General features: G+C 36.7%; 1 protein-coding gene across 1 annotated transcript in view; it reads right to left on the reverse strand.

Annotated features, from left to right (window-relative positions):
• Positions 1 to 11,689, reverse strand: part of LOC113030218 (AT-rich interactive domain-containing protein 5B) — a 45,797-nt gene extending 34,108 nt beyond the window's left edge. Inside the window, exon 1 of the mRNA XM_026181425.1 lies at positions 11,410 to 11,689. Within this exon, the coding sequence (XP_026037210.1) occupies positions 11,410 to 11,430 (21 nt within the window). The 5' untranslated portion in view covers positions 11,431 to 11,689. The remainder of the gene's footprint in view (positions 1 to 11,409) is intronic.
• Positions 11,690 to 14,583: the final 2,894 nt, after the last annotated feature.

The raw sequence follows: 14,583 nt of genomic DNA on the forward strand, positions 1-14,583 counted from the left end.
TTTATTTTTGAGTAATTTCTTCATGTACATCTACGCTGTATATAAATAAAAGTGCCCGTGTGACATCTGGGACACAGTGTGACTAAGAACTCTCTTTTTGTTCTTAACTTATGGCTTTAAAAAAAAAAATCGAGATATATATCTTATATCGCCATCCAGCTAAAAAAAATCGAGATATGAATTTTGGGTCATATCGCCCAGCCCTAGTTGCTATACACCAATGCAAGCGTTATAGCCCAAATTTTAATAATATGTATGCATTAAGTCCATAGTTTGCAAAAAAGTGCAATAAACTACAAAAAATTTTTAAATAGTTTTTGTTTATCCCTCAAAATTGTAAATACAAAAAAGTTGCACAAAATAGTTTCTAACAACAGGAAATTTGAATGTTTTCATAGTTTTATTTTTGAGATACACCAATTTTTATATGCTGCAGGAAAAACGAAAATAAATATTATAATGCAAATTTGCAACAAAAAAAAACAAAAAACCCCAAAAAACCAGCATATGCATCATAATAAACAGTTTCCAGCAGTGCAATTTGAGTTCTAAGCATCCCAGAAACTAAACAGAAAAGCAGTCCCTGAATGTAAAAAGCTACATTTTCCGGGAAAATGACGTCACTTCCGGTTTCGCGCAGGTAATGACGGACATGCGATAGTTCGCGCTGACGTCTATTCCAAAGTAGGAAGTGTTATGAACAGCTGATCTTATCGGCAAAGTGTGTTTCTGGAATATTATGTTTTTGTTGCTGCAAGTGCTTTTTAATGCAGTTTTTGCAAAGCTATGTGTGGAAGGAAACCGTGACCGAGGACAAGCTGAATGCATAAGATGTAAGTATAACTCCTCCAGTTTCAAATGCAAAAAAAAGTATTGTTCTACAGAGATTTAAAAATAGTTAGGCACAATTGAGCATGCCCGCTCTGACTGGTTTTAAAGGGTTAAATTATTAATAAACTTAAAAAAACAAAAACAAAAAACATTTAAAATATTTAAGCTTGAAAAAAACAACAACAACAAAATAAAGTATTTTTTTATATTAATATTATTAAATAATTATAACAACTTCCATATTGGCTTCACTTCTCAGATCCACAAGCTAGGTCTAATTTTAGAGATGCTAAAGTCTGCATTAGCACTGAAGCTAAGGTTAGCCAACATTAGCCAAATTAGCCAACATTCGTTTTCTGAAGCTAATCTGGTGAAAAGTAAAAATGATTTTCACCAGGAGAAAACTATCATCAGTTTATAAAGGCAGTGTTCAGTCTTTATGATAAAAATCCAACCCTGAGCTAGCTTTCTTCTGGCTAATGTTAGCAGGCAAGCTAGTGTTAATTAATACCTATTTTTTATGAGCTAAGCTTTTTCAAGTCAACAAATTAGTGTAAGCTCCCAGAGGTAATCTAATAACTTAGCTTTTCATTTTATAATTGTCTTTGTATCAGCTAACTTTACCAAATAACCAGCACCATATTCAGCTAGTTTACCAGCATCACCAATAACAGAACTGAGAGCTAGCTGCAGCTGTAGTCTTTTTGTGTTTTTGCCAAAATCCCTTCAGGAGCTAACGTGCTCCATGATACCAGGTTAACAGTATTGACTTTAGAGATGAGTAACGAGAGAAATAACTTTCTACAGTAACAGCAAACATTGGGCCAGTTAGCCAGTAAGCATAATATTAATATCAAGGTTTCTGTATTTAATCAATATTTAACAGTATTTAATATAATACTGGAGTATAGTTAACTTGTCTTTTCATTGTTAAATTACTTCTCTTGTGGGGATAGGTTAATTGGATAATCCAAATGGCCACTAGGTGTGAATGTGCGAGTGAATGTGAGTACGAATGGTTGTCTGTCCCTGTGTGTTGGCCCTGCGACAGACTGGCGACCTGTCCAAGGTGGACCCCGCCTCTCGCCCTATGACAGCTGACAGCTTCTCTTGATGATCAACTTAATTTTATATGTTAATACCCCACAAAAACATAATAAAAAAATTAAGCAATGGGAAAAAAGAAACGTTTCTAATGAATTTTCAGTTAATCTTGTAATTTTTAAGTTAACCCTGTGAAGGAAATTACAGTATTACAATACACTTCACATTTTAGCTGAGTCTCTCACTAAATTTGTATTTATAGTATTATATACAAACATAAGAAGAAGATTAGAATGTCTAAGACAAATATCATCACAAATACACTTCAAGAGTCTCATAAACTGGATTAATGAATATCAAGTGAGTAACATCGAAGTATATCAAAAAGTCGGTGAATTTCCTAAATAAGTATTATGGAACCTTTTGGGAAAATTTTAGGCTGATTAATTATGATCAAAGCACCAAGTTTCCCTTAATATCACTGACTAAATATTGAAATATTGATCATTACAGCAAATTGAATTGTAGGGTTATATAAACATCTACAGAGGCCTTTAAAAAGTTTGATCAATCAACACTAACAAAAAAACAAAAAAGCACACGCACCACCAAACTCTTTAACACAATTATTTGGGACTTACTTATTAATACTAGTGACTTGTGACAGCCATACGTGTTTGTTTTTAACATTATACAGACAGGAAAAGGGAGAAAACTGATCAATCGAATTCACTTCAGTGTTAAAAACAGTATGAGGTGCATGAGAAAGGCAACAGAAGTGTAAAACCTAACTTTAAATATACTTTGAACATTTGTTTAAAAGCAGGATTATGTTAATATATTAAAAGTCAGATACCAGGAAGACACAGATTACGTCATATATGTGTATGTGTGCATATGTGTATATATATTCTTTAAACTTGCAAACTAGTCCCTGTAAAGTATGATACGAACTTTAAGATAGAAGAAGAAAGAGGAAATTGGTCATTTAAAAAAAATAATCTTTAAATATTTGGGACCAAGTTTCTGTTGTAGAGCTAAACTTTGAGTCCACCAACTACTGAAGTCCTGATATTAAAGGGAACAGCAGAGAGTTGGGTGGTTTGGAGTTTTTTCCACATTGCGTGAATTGAAATAAATCAGGCAGAGGTCACATTCACCCAGCCTCTTATCCACATAAAAATAAAGAGAGCTCAGTGTATAAGCTCAGGGTGTGGCGGGCCGTGCAGCTGCTCTCCATTTACTCATGATCGAAGATTCACAAAATAAAATCGAGTTCATTTTCTGCTCTTTCCACAGCAGGATCAGCACAGAGGAGACTCTGCTCCCAAACTTCAACCAGTCCTTCCTGTTCGGCCTGTAGCCGCTGTGACGTTTCACCTCCTCCTTCACCCTGAATATTCACAAATTCCCACTCTTCTGTTGATTATCCACAACCCCCACCCTACCCCACCCAGAACGCCCTCCCCCATTTATCCCACCACCACCAGCAGCCCTCCCCCACCCGCTGCTGCAGCTCTGCAGACCAGCTGCAGCTGGCCCAGGATCAATTTTTAGAAAGATAGAGCAGAAAATATACATATCAGCTACACATGGAGTCAGGTAGCAACACTAACAGCACCACAATGTAAAAGCAGACAGCGGATGACATTTAACTACGTCACCGTGGAACTCAGCAGACTCACGAAAACAGAGTTTTATATTAACAGTGTTCTGCTGCTGCAGCAGCACAAGGTCGCCGCTGCTGAATGTCAGAAAAACTCAGCTATAGGAACTGAAATTACAGAACCGCAGGAGATTAAATAAAACACAGCGTCACCGTGGAAACATTGCAACATACAAGAATAAAACACATGTAAGATCACTGGAGACGAATACTGCACAATTACAGCAGCAGCGCGGCCCCAGAGGACAATTATTAAAACACTACAGAGGAAAAATAAACCGTCAGACATGCAGACAGTCACAGAAACACGGGTTTGACGTCCAAGTGAAGAAGCAACAGAGTAAAGTTTTAATTTTAAATGAGTCAGAGTGACGTGGGAACATTATTGACATTAACAAGCCTCAAAGCTGCCATAAAACTGATGTGTTTATAAAATGATACTCATCAAAGATGGAAACATTACATTTAGATGAAAATCACCCCAGAAGAAGCAACAACAACCAGATTTTCTCCGTCCTAATAAAGATGCAACAGTTTCAGCTTTAAGCAGGTTCATTAAGGACCGCAACAACGTCATCTCAGTAACAGACACTTCTGTAAAGCACTCACTTAATACTCTACATTAAATGAGTGGTATAATAATAATAATACACTACGCACTGAATACTGAGTCTCATGACTGCTATAAATATGCATTTTTAACCTGTAATAACAACATACAACTAGAAACATGCCACATACATATTTGATCTAAAATCCTAAATGATATTTATTGGGTCACTGTAAGAATGTTTTGGGTTTATTCGTAATGATAAAAACACTATTATGAGATTAAATATCGACGAGTCAATCCGACTTCAAATTACATTTTAAAAAATGTCAATAACTAAAAGAAAAACAAAATCAAAGCTCAATATTATGTCAAAAAAGTAAGAGATTCTTAAGTTAAGTTAAAATTGTATTTAATTATTAGCATTATAATGCAAAAACACCAGATTCATATCAAAGTGTTGAAGCAGGTTTAGATTTGTAGCTGAGCACCAAACTTATGACTCATCTTCCTGGTGGGAACAACGTGGGGGTAAGAAAGGGTTTGGGTGTCCGACACGCTACAAGGAACATGTTGGGTATTAAATCTTCTATGTACTGATAATTCGTCATTAATGTCACAACATATGTTTATATGATTTTAATTTACTATTCATTTTACATGTTGTTCAAACACGTCACAACTTCGTCATGTCATTACAGTCAGTATGGTAAATCTGTAGGTCTCCACTCAAAGGTTTCTGCGATACTGACGGTCAGATTGAAACGTGTTGACAGTTAATAGGTTCAGATATCAGGTGAAAAATGTTCATTTCACAATTTTATTTATGTTGCAAAAAAATAAAAAATCTTTAGATATCACGATAATATCGTTACTGCGATTTTTGTGAAAGCACCGATTGAAACAACCTAAATATTAGACACACGAGTTTCAGCTCTTAATAGAGCACAATATCTGACGAGAGAACGAGATGACGATGAAGAAAATGCAAAATTGAGATTAATATTCGACATATTCAAGATGGCAGGAAGAGACCGAGTTCCCACAAAATGTTCCCAAACGTTGTGCAGACTGCTAAACACAGACATGAACTCTTCAAGCACAACAACAAACCAGATTAAGGACATAAAAATGAAGGAGGGTAAGAACGCTGTGAAGTCTTGTAAAGTCTGACACAAATACCCAGAATGAGCAGAAAAGTATGGAGGACGTGATCGTGAACGTCTGACAGCGACTGAAATGACGACTTTTTCCATCCCATTATTTTATTTCCTCATCAGTTTCCTCAATATCACATTTTTAGTTTAGTTTTTTTTATTTTTCTTGGATTATAACAAAGGTTTATGGATCTTTTGGATCTTCTGTATGAAAGACAGGCTTATAAAAACCAACCCATCGAATCCACAGATCCACAGTTAGTGTTATTGCGAAATACTGACCTCAATTCTGGTTTTTACCATAAAGAAACGTATGCTGTGCTTTATAAAATTAAGAAAATAATACTGTAATATCATAAAATTAAGTGAATAATTTGGTTAGTCATTGATGGATTATTGGCTAATAATTGACTCAAAATTTCCTGTACAGGACTAATAAACAGTTACAGCTCGGGTGATGTGCATTCAGTGCTACAGACGTACATATCAGTCACAAATATGAGAGATATGGTTTGGAAAAAGAGAAACGATCATTCCCAGGAATAATAAAAGCATGTTAAAGGTTTCAATGCACTTTTACAAACACAATAATCAGCTTTTTTATACATATACGTGTATATAAGTGTAATAAAAGTGACAGTTAATTAAACCTCAGACATGACCTTTAATATATAATAAGACTGGAACAAATGTCAGTAAATATTCACATCTGAGAGCTGGAGCCAAACTGATTTTGTATTTATTATTTAAAAAAATAAAATCTGGATCAAATTATCAAATTAATTTATCAAAAATTATATTACTAAACACATTTTTCAGCTAAGAAGCTCAGCTGAAAAATTGTAAATGTGTTTAGTCAGGAAATGAAAAATTAACTTATAGTCGTCCAACAAATCAATGAATCATCAATATTGTTGGCAGATCAATAAGAAAATGCAGCAGAAATATTCAAGCAGAGAAAAACAACAAACCACAAGATGAAAATAAAAAATTGGGATTTTTTCCATGAACAAACGCTGATGTATTGACGAAATATTGTTATCAGCTTGTTTGGTAAATCGATTAAGCAGATTATTTGTAGAGATCGAACCTTTTACAGCCAAACGAGCAGGAAAACAAAGATAACAGGATCAAAACGACTGCTCAGCTAACACTCAGAGAGCTGGGATTATATTTTTGCTTAGTGATTGTAAATGAGTCGTTAAAACTGCTACTTTTTCACTCCTCTGTTGTCGACTAATCAATTAACCCTGAGGGTGTAGATGTCTGTGGATATAAGAGCTGTAAAAAACAAGAACAAATACCACTGAGCTCAAATTTCAACAAGCCAGAAACGAAAATGTGGATGATTCTTGGTGAGCAGTTAGACAATAATGAGAAACAGGACTGGGTTATCTTCTGTCCATACCCTGCTCCATTCATCCATGAAACTTTATTTTCTTAATACACAAAGGAAAAAATAAAGGAAGTAAGAAATTTAGTTCAAGCTACAGAAAAACAAGCCCAGCAACTAATCCTACGACTACTGCGTTAATCCCTGGAGTTGTAGATATGTGCAGGTATGGGCAGGAAAAAACAAAAGTACAGCAAGCTAAGACATAACCACAAATCATCTCACGCTGACACAGGAGGAGAAACTTTAAAACCATACACGGGCAAAACTCAACTCTGCTGATTATTTGTGACCCAAATCAAATGATCTGAGACGTCTCGGAGTCTCTACACGTGCGAGCAGGAAAACCAGAAATGTTCCGTTCAAACCCGACGAGCTGAAAAACAAACTTTTGATTTGTTGGTCATCAAAATTTGTGTTTTAGTGAATCAGTGGTGCTTTGTGGAGACTGAATAGGAGAACCATAAATTTAATTAAGCTGGAAATAAGAGGATTTTCTTGCTTAAATTGTGATGCGAGTCATTCATACAAACTGGAAATTTAAGCACAAATCTCATTTTTATTGAGAAAATTTACTTTTCAGCTCCACGTCCACAAAGTTTAACCTTAAAAATGACCAAATCATTTTCTGATAATCTACTAACCATAAATCCACTCACTGTTAGCAACGCAGCTGCAGATATTTAAACCACGATATTTGCTATATTATAAATATAACACACCAGTAATCATTCAGGAGCCTATATTCAGATATTTTGAGAAATAAAAGTCATTTTTAAGTAAACACGTAACCGTACCCTGCTGTGCTTCTGATTTATCATCTGAGGACCAACACAACACTTAGTTTAATGTTGGATCATCATTTTAGTTATTAAAATGTGTCCAAGTAGAGATAGTAAGTTGTATTTTTGTCATCTATGTACTTATTACTCAGGTTATTACTCAAACACATAAGAAAGAAACGTACATTTTGACCTTAAAGATCACCATCACATTTGTTTGATTCGTGTTCAGCTGCTAATCTACGAACCAAATGACTCACTGAGCAATTTAGTTTAAAAGATTTAAATGGCAGAAAAAGCAAAAACCCAACAAAGTAACAGCTTTTCTCTTCAGCTCACGTTTAACACACAGCTGCCCCACGCAGACAAATCGGTATCAGCGCTCGTTCATTTCCTTCCAGGATCTAAATCAATTCATCTCAGATGTCTTGACTTTTATATACGTTTAAATACATAAAGAAATTCTATTTACTCACAAGTTCAACGCTGGGTTGGTTAAGTTCTGACTAATTGTTCATCAAAATGTTTGAGGCTCTCCTAATCAATGAATCCATGAAATGATAACTTTAGATTGGAAATCTGAGTAAAGTGAACACAGCACAGAAATATAAACGACTTCTTTTATCAATGAGATCATTGTTTTTACACTTGGGAATAGGGCTGCCACGATTACGTCGACTATCAAAATCGTCGACGACTGATTTAATAGTCGACGCGTCGTTTGAAGCTTTGTAAGATCACAAAAGACGCAGGAATAAGTGGCAGGATTTAAGAGTGTAATAACGGACTGAAACAGAAGATGGCAGCACTGCATGTACAAGGATGCCAGCTGCCGTTAAACCCCGAAGAAGCAGAAGAAGAAGAAGAAGAAGAAGAAGCAGCTGTGTCCCAGAATTCATAGCGCGGCCCAGCTTAGTTTCCAACAATGGCGGCAGCTGGTTAGTTTTAATGTTACTCTTATTATTCTTTCTGGGTCACAAAATAAACGTTTAACATATTTTCAGGCGAGAATGTAGCTGTGTAAACCTCAAATATCTGCTCAGTTTATCAGGACACCGCATATTTTCAAAAGCTCTCCGACGTTTTCGGAGACGTCTGTTACCCACTAGCTCGATAGCGAGCCGGGGTTCAAGGCTCACTAGCGCCGTGAGAACACCGGACTCCTGGCAAATCGTTTTCAAACCCACCGCCGTCTTTCGCTACTCAGGTTAAACATGATATATGAGTCACTTAGAGAACTTAAAAATTTTATTGTTTGGCTTTTTCAGTATTTTATTTGTTCCTGAGTAAATCGGTTTGGCTGAGATTAAAGTTTTTACACAGCTGAATAAACGTCAAGCAGACAGCTGATCATCAGAAGTGTGAGATGCTCGAGAATTTACTCCGGTGTCCTGTTATATTTTAGATAGCAAGGAGTTTATTAAACTTCACTGAAACAATCTGCAAATTTCATTAAAATTTAATAAACTATCATCTTGTCTTTATTTTTAGTTAGCACCTGAAACACTTAAAGCTGTAAGCTAATGATAGTTATATAAGAGCAGATGGATGATGATCTGATTAGTCCACTAAAAAGCAAAAATGATTGGTGACTAGTCGACTATCAAAATAATTGTTTGTGGCAGCCCTAGTTGGGAACAGAAAAATCGACTTTTTTGGGTCACATTTAACAAAAGAAACTAGCAGAAAAATCACCTTTAAACTGGTTTCTGAGTATTTTTCTACAAATCTATTAATTTACAATCTTTGCAAGCAAAGCTACGTTCACTGTTCAGCTCACATTTAACAAACTGAAGATCAATCGATATCGACAGCGGAGGCGAATAATTTCCTCCAATAAGATCATCTGTAAACATTTATGCTGCTCATATCTGATCAAACACAATCAAGAAACACAACAACGTAACACAAAAATGTCTGCAGGTCATTTGTGTGATCAATAACCAACCGATCAGTGATCTTCAGTCAGACACTCGTCTGACAAAGTTCAAACATAAACATCACCTTGAAATTTGTTTCAGATTCATTTTTATTAATGTGTAAACTCAGCTGAATACTCATTAACCATGAAGGGAAGATCTTTGTAAGCATGGAGGCAGGAAAAGACGCACAACAAACTTTCTGAAGGAATTTGGAGTAATGGGAACACAAAGAGCTGTAACAGACAAACTAGTTCATAGGCATGTTTTATGGGTTCATTGTCTAACCAATCAATCACCGACATGCAGGCATTTGAGTGGGAGAGCTCATTTACACCAACAAACACAAAAATCACCTTTAAATTAGTTTCTGACTCATTTTCGTATCAATGTGTCCCCCGACTCTAATTACAAGCAGGAAAAGGACTCAAACTAAGTCAGTATTTAGTCCTGCAGAACCAGTTTCAGCCCCTGAATTAGTTGCATACATGTATTTAAGTTAATTACAGTGAGAATATATGATAAATGCCAGCATGAAGTGAGCTTTCTGTGTCATAAACATGCCATTATCCAGTGTAGCCCAGTCTACCAGTATCTTTTTCCTTTTTTCCCCCGTGGCCCTGGGGGAGGGCTGAAGCAGTGCTCCAGCCTACCACAGGCAGGGAAATAAGAGGCACATAATATAATCTGAGCTGTGAGAGGCAGCCCTCTGTCTAAAACGCACACACACACACACACACACACACACACACACACACACACACACACACACACACACACACACACAGGAATTTAAGATGGAAACCCTTAATCTGCACCATGCCTGCGTCAGTTCTCGTGATATTTCTGACAATAATGCAGTGAGATTTTTTTTCTAACACTGTTTTCAACCCAGGAAGGAAGAGAAATTAAAAAACGTCTCCTGCTTTGCACATAAATAAATAAATAAACTAAATAAAGCGAGCAGTATTGACCTTGGGTATATCCTGTTATTCAAAAGCTCACAAGTTCAGCACTGAAGGAAAAACTCTCAGTGTTGCAATAAATTAATATTTAAACAGAGACATTGTAAAAATATACAAGCAGCACTGGAATATTAAATATCTCTACATCCACGCAGCGCCACACATGGAGCATTTCAGTCCAAATAAATGACTTTTATTTCTTATAAAGCCCACGCTGCCCTCGCTGTGTGTCCTCTGGCGTGTTTCCTGCTCGCTCGATTTTTATTTGATTTTGATTTTTTTTTTGCACTTGAAATAGCCTTGACCAAAAAAAAACAACAACTCCACATTTCAGTTCCCCTTCACGCAAACACACAATAATAAGATTCCTCCTTAAAACTGTGCCAATTACAGCGGAGACAAAATGTCGGGAGGATTTGATCATAATATCAATATGCTTCCTATTAAAAGCAACACTGCTCCACCTAGTCCTGAAAATATTTCTAATCTCTAATATCACGTCGGGCTGGGAATTAATTCTCATAAAAATGGAGAACATGTCGATGGCAGCTCGGCTGCTTTTTCTTTGGGGCTGGAAAAAAACAGGAGGGTAAAAGTTTCCTGATATTTTCAGGGCAAGAATTTAATTTTATTTTGAGCTAATGTGCTTCTTGTTAGTGTGGGTGGGGGTTGGTAGCCGGAGGAAGAAACTGTCGACACGACACACAAAGAAATTAATCATTAACACGGAGAAAATATCAGAAATATTAAACTGGAATTTAACGGCTGGGTAGGATAGGAAACGAGGCGACAGCTCGGTGTCACAGCCCATTGTTTCCCCCCACGAAAAATACAAATATCACCGATTTATTAGGAGCCAGAAAAAAGTTGAGCCTGGCTGAATAAAGTTGTAATTGCAGTCAGAGCAACTCTCCGTGCCTGGGTTTGGCTGATATGAGAAAACACTCAATACGACATGGCCAAAGTAAATGAAATAAAACCCAGAATTCAGGCTTCAATCCGCGCCGACGCTAGCTTAAAATATTCTCCACGTCAACAGGTCAAAAAACGGCCGGCCACCAGCGACATAAACGGCTTTATTTGGAAATTACATCGGCTTTACCTGTATTGCATTGTGCTCCATTGCAATCCTGCATTCCCCTCTCTGTGAGGCCCTTCTCCGGTTACGCCGCCGGGACTCGCCGACACACAAACAAACGCACCAGAGGAAGAGTAAAAAAAATAAAAATAAAAATAATAAAGCTTTTTTTTTTTTTTTTTTGGACAGGATCTAGGTGTGGCCAAAGTTTGCCACAGAGTACAACTTAATGTTAAAGTCACTCTCACAGCGGAGTTGGAGCATCTTTAGCTTCAGAAACGTGACGTATTTCCGACCGACACGGAACACGAGGGCGGGGTTTACACACGGCAGTTTAAACCCAGTAACACGGTTATTATTTTATTTTACTCTTTACTTCATTCCATTTCAAACAGTTTAACCGCAGCGGCTCCTTTTAGCGGATTCTAAAAAGTAATAATATCGACATGAAGGATGTACATACAACATATAACTACATTAGGTTATTAAAGGAAGCTAATTATAAAGCAATAACTAAAATTATAGCTGTGGCGATCAATAAATTAAAAAATAAAAATAATTCACTGAAATAAAAGTAGGAACAATAGTATGAAAAAATATCTTAGACAACTTTATGTACTTGAAAAAAAGGAAAGAATCAGGAGATGTAATCAGTCCTTATCTCTTTGGGTTGATTTAAATCTTTACCCTGATGAATACCCCCTATATCAGGTTTGTCAAACATGAGGCCCAGGGGCCAGAATCAGCCCAGGAAATACTCGGACTTAGACATTCATACTATACCAATGTTATTAAGTAATATGCAAACAAGTAAATGACAGAACTGATTTTGCCAGCTGCTGTAGAAATATGTTTTTACACTGTCTCCACAGTTTAAAAATGGATTAACAAAACTTCTTATTTTACACATTTATTATAATTTAAACCCACAGAGTTGTGCTGACAGATTCCCTTCATGCATTTTTTTATCATGTACAAAGACTCAGCTAAACCTCTTTAACACCAACATAAATGAACTTTCACTGCTTCAGTCCACTCAAAGTTTTTATAATAACAAAAAATTGTAAAACAAATGCTCAACTAATGACAAACTAAACTGAGCAGCAGTTGGGTCGTCGAACATTTGGGTCCAGAAAAAAAGCAACAGGAAAAAAAAAAAAAAATTTTATTTCTGGTCCTGAAGGAATTTCCCAACTATGTTTTTAATGCGGTACATCTTCTCTTATGTTAAACCACGTGACTAAAAACATGAAACAAGCCTTTTTTGTTGATGTTACATGTGTGTACCAAATGTCACGCATATGCAGGTGAAACACAGCCCCGGGCCTTCTTTATGAAACAATATTGTAGGTGCTGCTTTTATGTGCACAAGCCCCTCGCCTCAAAAAATGTCTACATTTTTCAGGTTTTCTTCACCTGCAACAACATTTTTTTAAACATTTCTGTATAAATTTGACCTCCTGACTAACATGTATTTATTACACAGAGACTCAAAGTAACAATCAGTCAGAAATTAAAAGACAGGATTATTCCTTATCAAATCTTCCGAACAAAACCAAATAAATAAGTCACGTAGCTATAAAACTCTTTTTCTTTTCTTCACCTCTTATCCAAGAGGCTTCTTCAGTTCTCCAACCAAAAGGTGGAGAGTCCCAGGTCTTTAAATCTTAGTGGGGGTTGTCCCCTTTGGAGCTGGTCGTTGACCCACTATTAATCATGCATGTCATGAGCCAAGGTGTGAATGGGACAACCCCCAGTAGGGTTTACAGACTCCTTCTGGTGAAGCATCTGAGGCTACGTCCACACGTACACGGGTATTTTTGAAAACAAAGATTTTCCATTTTCGTTTATTAAAAAAATCCACACATAAAAGCCAAAAACGAAGGAAAACGCTGCTAGGAACATGCCAAAGCAGCAGGTGGCGCTATATTCCTATCCGTGTAGAAATGTTGGCCAATCAGAAGTCAATAAGCCTGGGCGGGAAAGAGTAAACAAAGATGGCGCATAGAAGCAGAACTGAGTCGTATGTGTGGAGGGACAGTAACTGTGTGTGTATGTGTGAGCATTTAAACACTGCAGAGAGTAAAATTAACAGTAACAATATTTTGTCTATGTCCGCCATTGTAGAAATTCATTTCACTGAAAGAATAACGTGGCGCACAGTGTGACGTCAAAAAATGCGCACACCTTTGACACCTCGTCCACACGTAAACGAGTTTTTGAAAATATCCACCCTGGCAGGAGTTTTTAAAAATCTCAGTTTTCAGTGACCAAAAACGGCGTTTAGGTGTGGACGAAAGGCACAAACGCGTAGAAAAATCTGCATTTTCATAAATACCCGGGTACGTGTGGACGTAGCCTCAGAGTCCACACTAGTTTAATTGATCACATGACTGCATCATATGACTAACATGCGTCATTCTTTTCGAAAGTCTCCGTTTTTGCTGTCCACACTGCGACGCGATAGCACCGTCTTCAAATGTACGCGTTTTCAAGGGCGTGTTCAAAACGCTGCGTTTTCCTTCGGGGTAAACGCCGTCTCAGTGTGGACGGGAGGTCAAAACGGAGAGAAAACAATGCGTTTTCAAACGAAAAGGCATTAGTGTGGACGTAGCCTCAGAAAAAGTCCAGCTCTTATGAATATCATGATCTGGATAACTGAGAACCTACACAGACTCTTCGTACCATGTTTTTATGTTTTTTGTTGCAGTTTTGAAATTATAGAAGTAAAATAAGGAAAACTGCTGACTTTTGAGTTTTTCTTTCCTTTTTTTTACTAAGGAGGGGGGATTCTGAAGTGGAAGGGAATATGTATATTAGCATAGGGCTACGACACCTTCATTGTTTTAGTTCTATAGTTTCATAATATCCTACAAAATCACAGCATTATTGTAAAGAACTGGAAGGTTAAGGTACCAAATAACCATGGAAGGCCTCTGCAGATACCCACCGGTGGTGAAAGACTCATTCCTCTATTTTTGTTTCAATGACAAACTCCTTAAAATGTCTTTCAGAGTTTTTCAGTCCAGTCTTGTACCTGACCATTTTGAGCATTTGTGTCCAAACATAACAGACAACTTGGCAAAGAAGAAAGTTTTAAATGGTATCTTCAGGCACTTTTTTATTAGCAGCTTTTCACAAAAACACTTTTGTTCCTATTTCTTTAGTCTAATCTATGAAAAATACCAACGATAACAC

Source organism: Astatotilapia calliptera, chromosome 10 (assembly GCF_900246225.1).
Source record: "Astatotilapia calliptera chromosome 10, fAstCal1.2, whole genome shotgun sequence".
Classification (NCBI taxonomy): Eukaryota; Metazoa; Chordata; class Actinopteri; order Cichliformes; family Cichlidae; genus Astatotilapia; species Astatotilapia calliptera.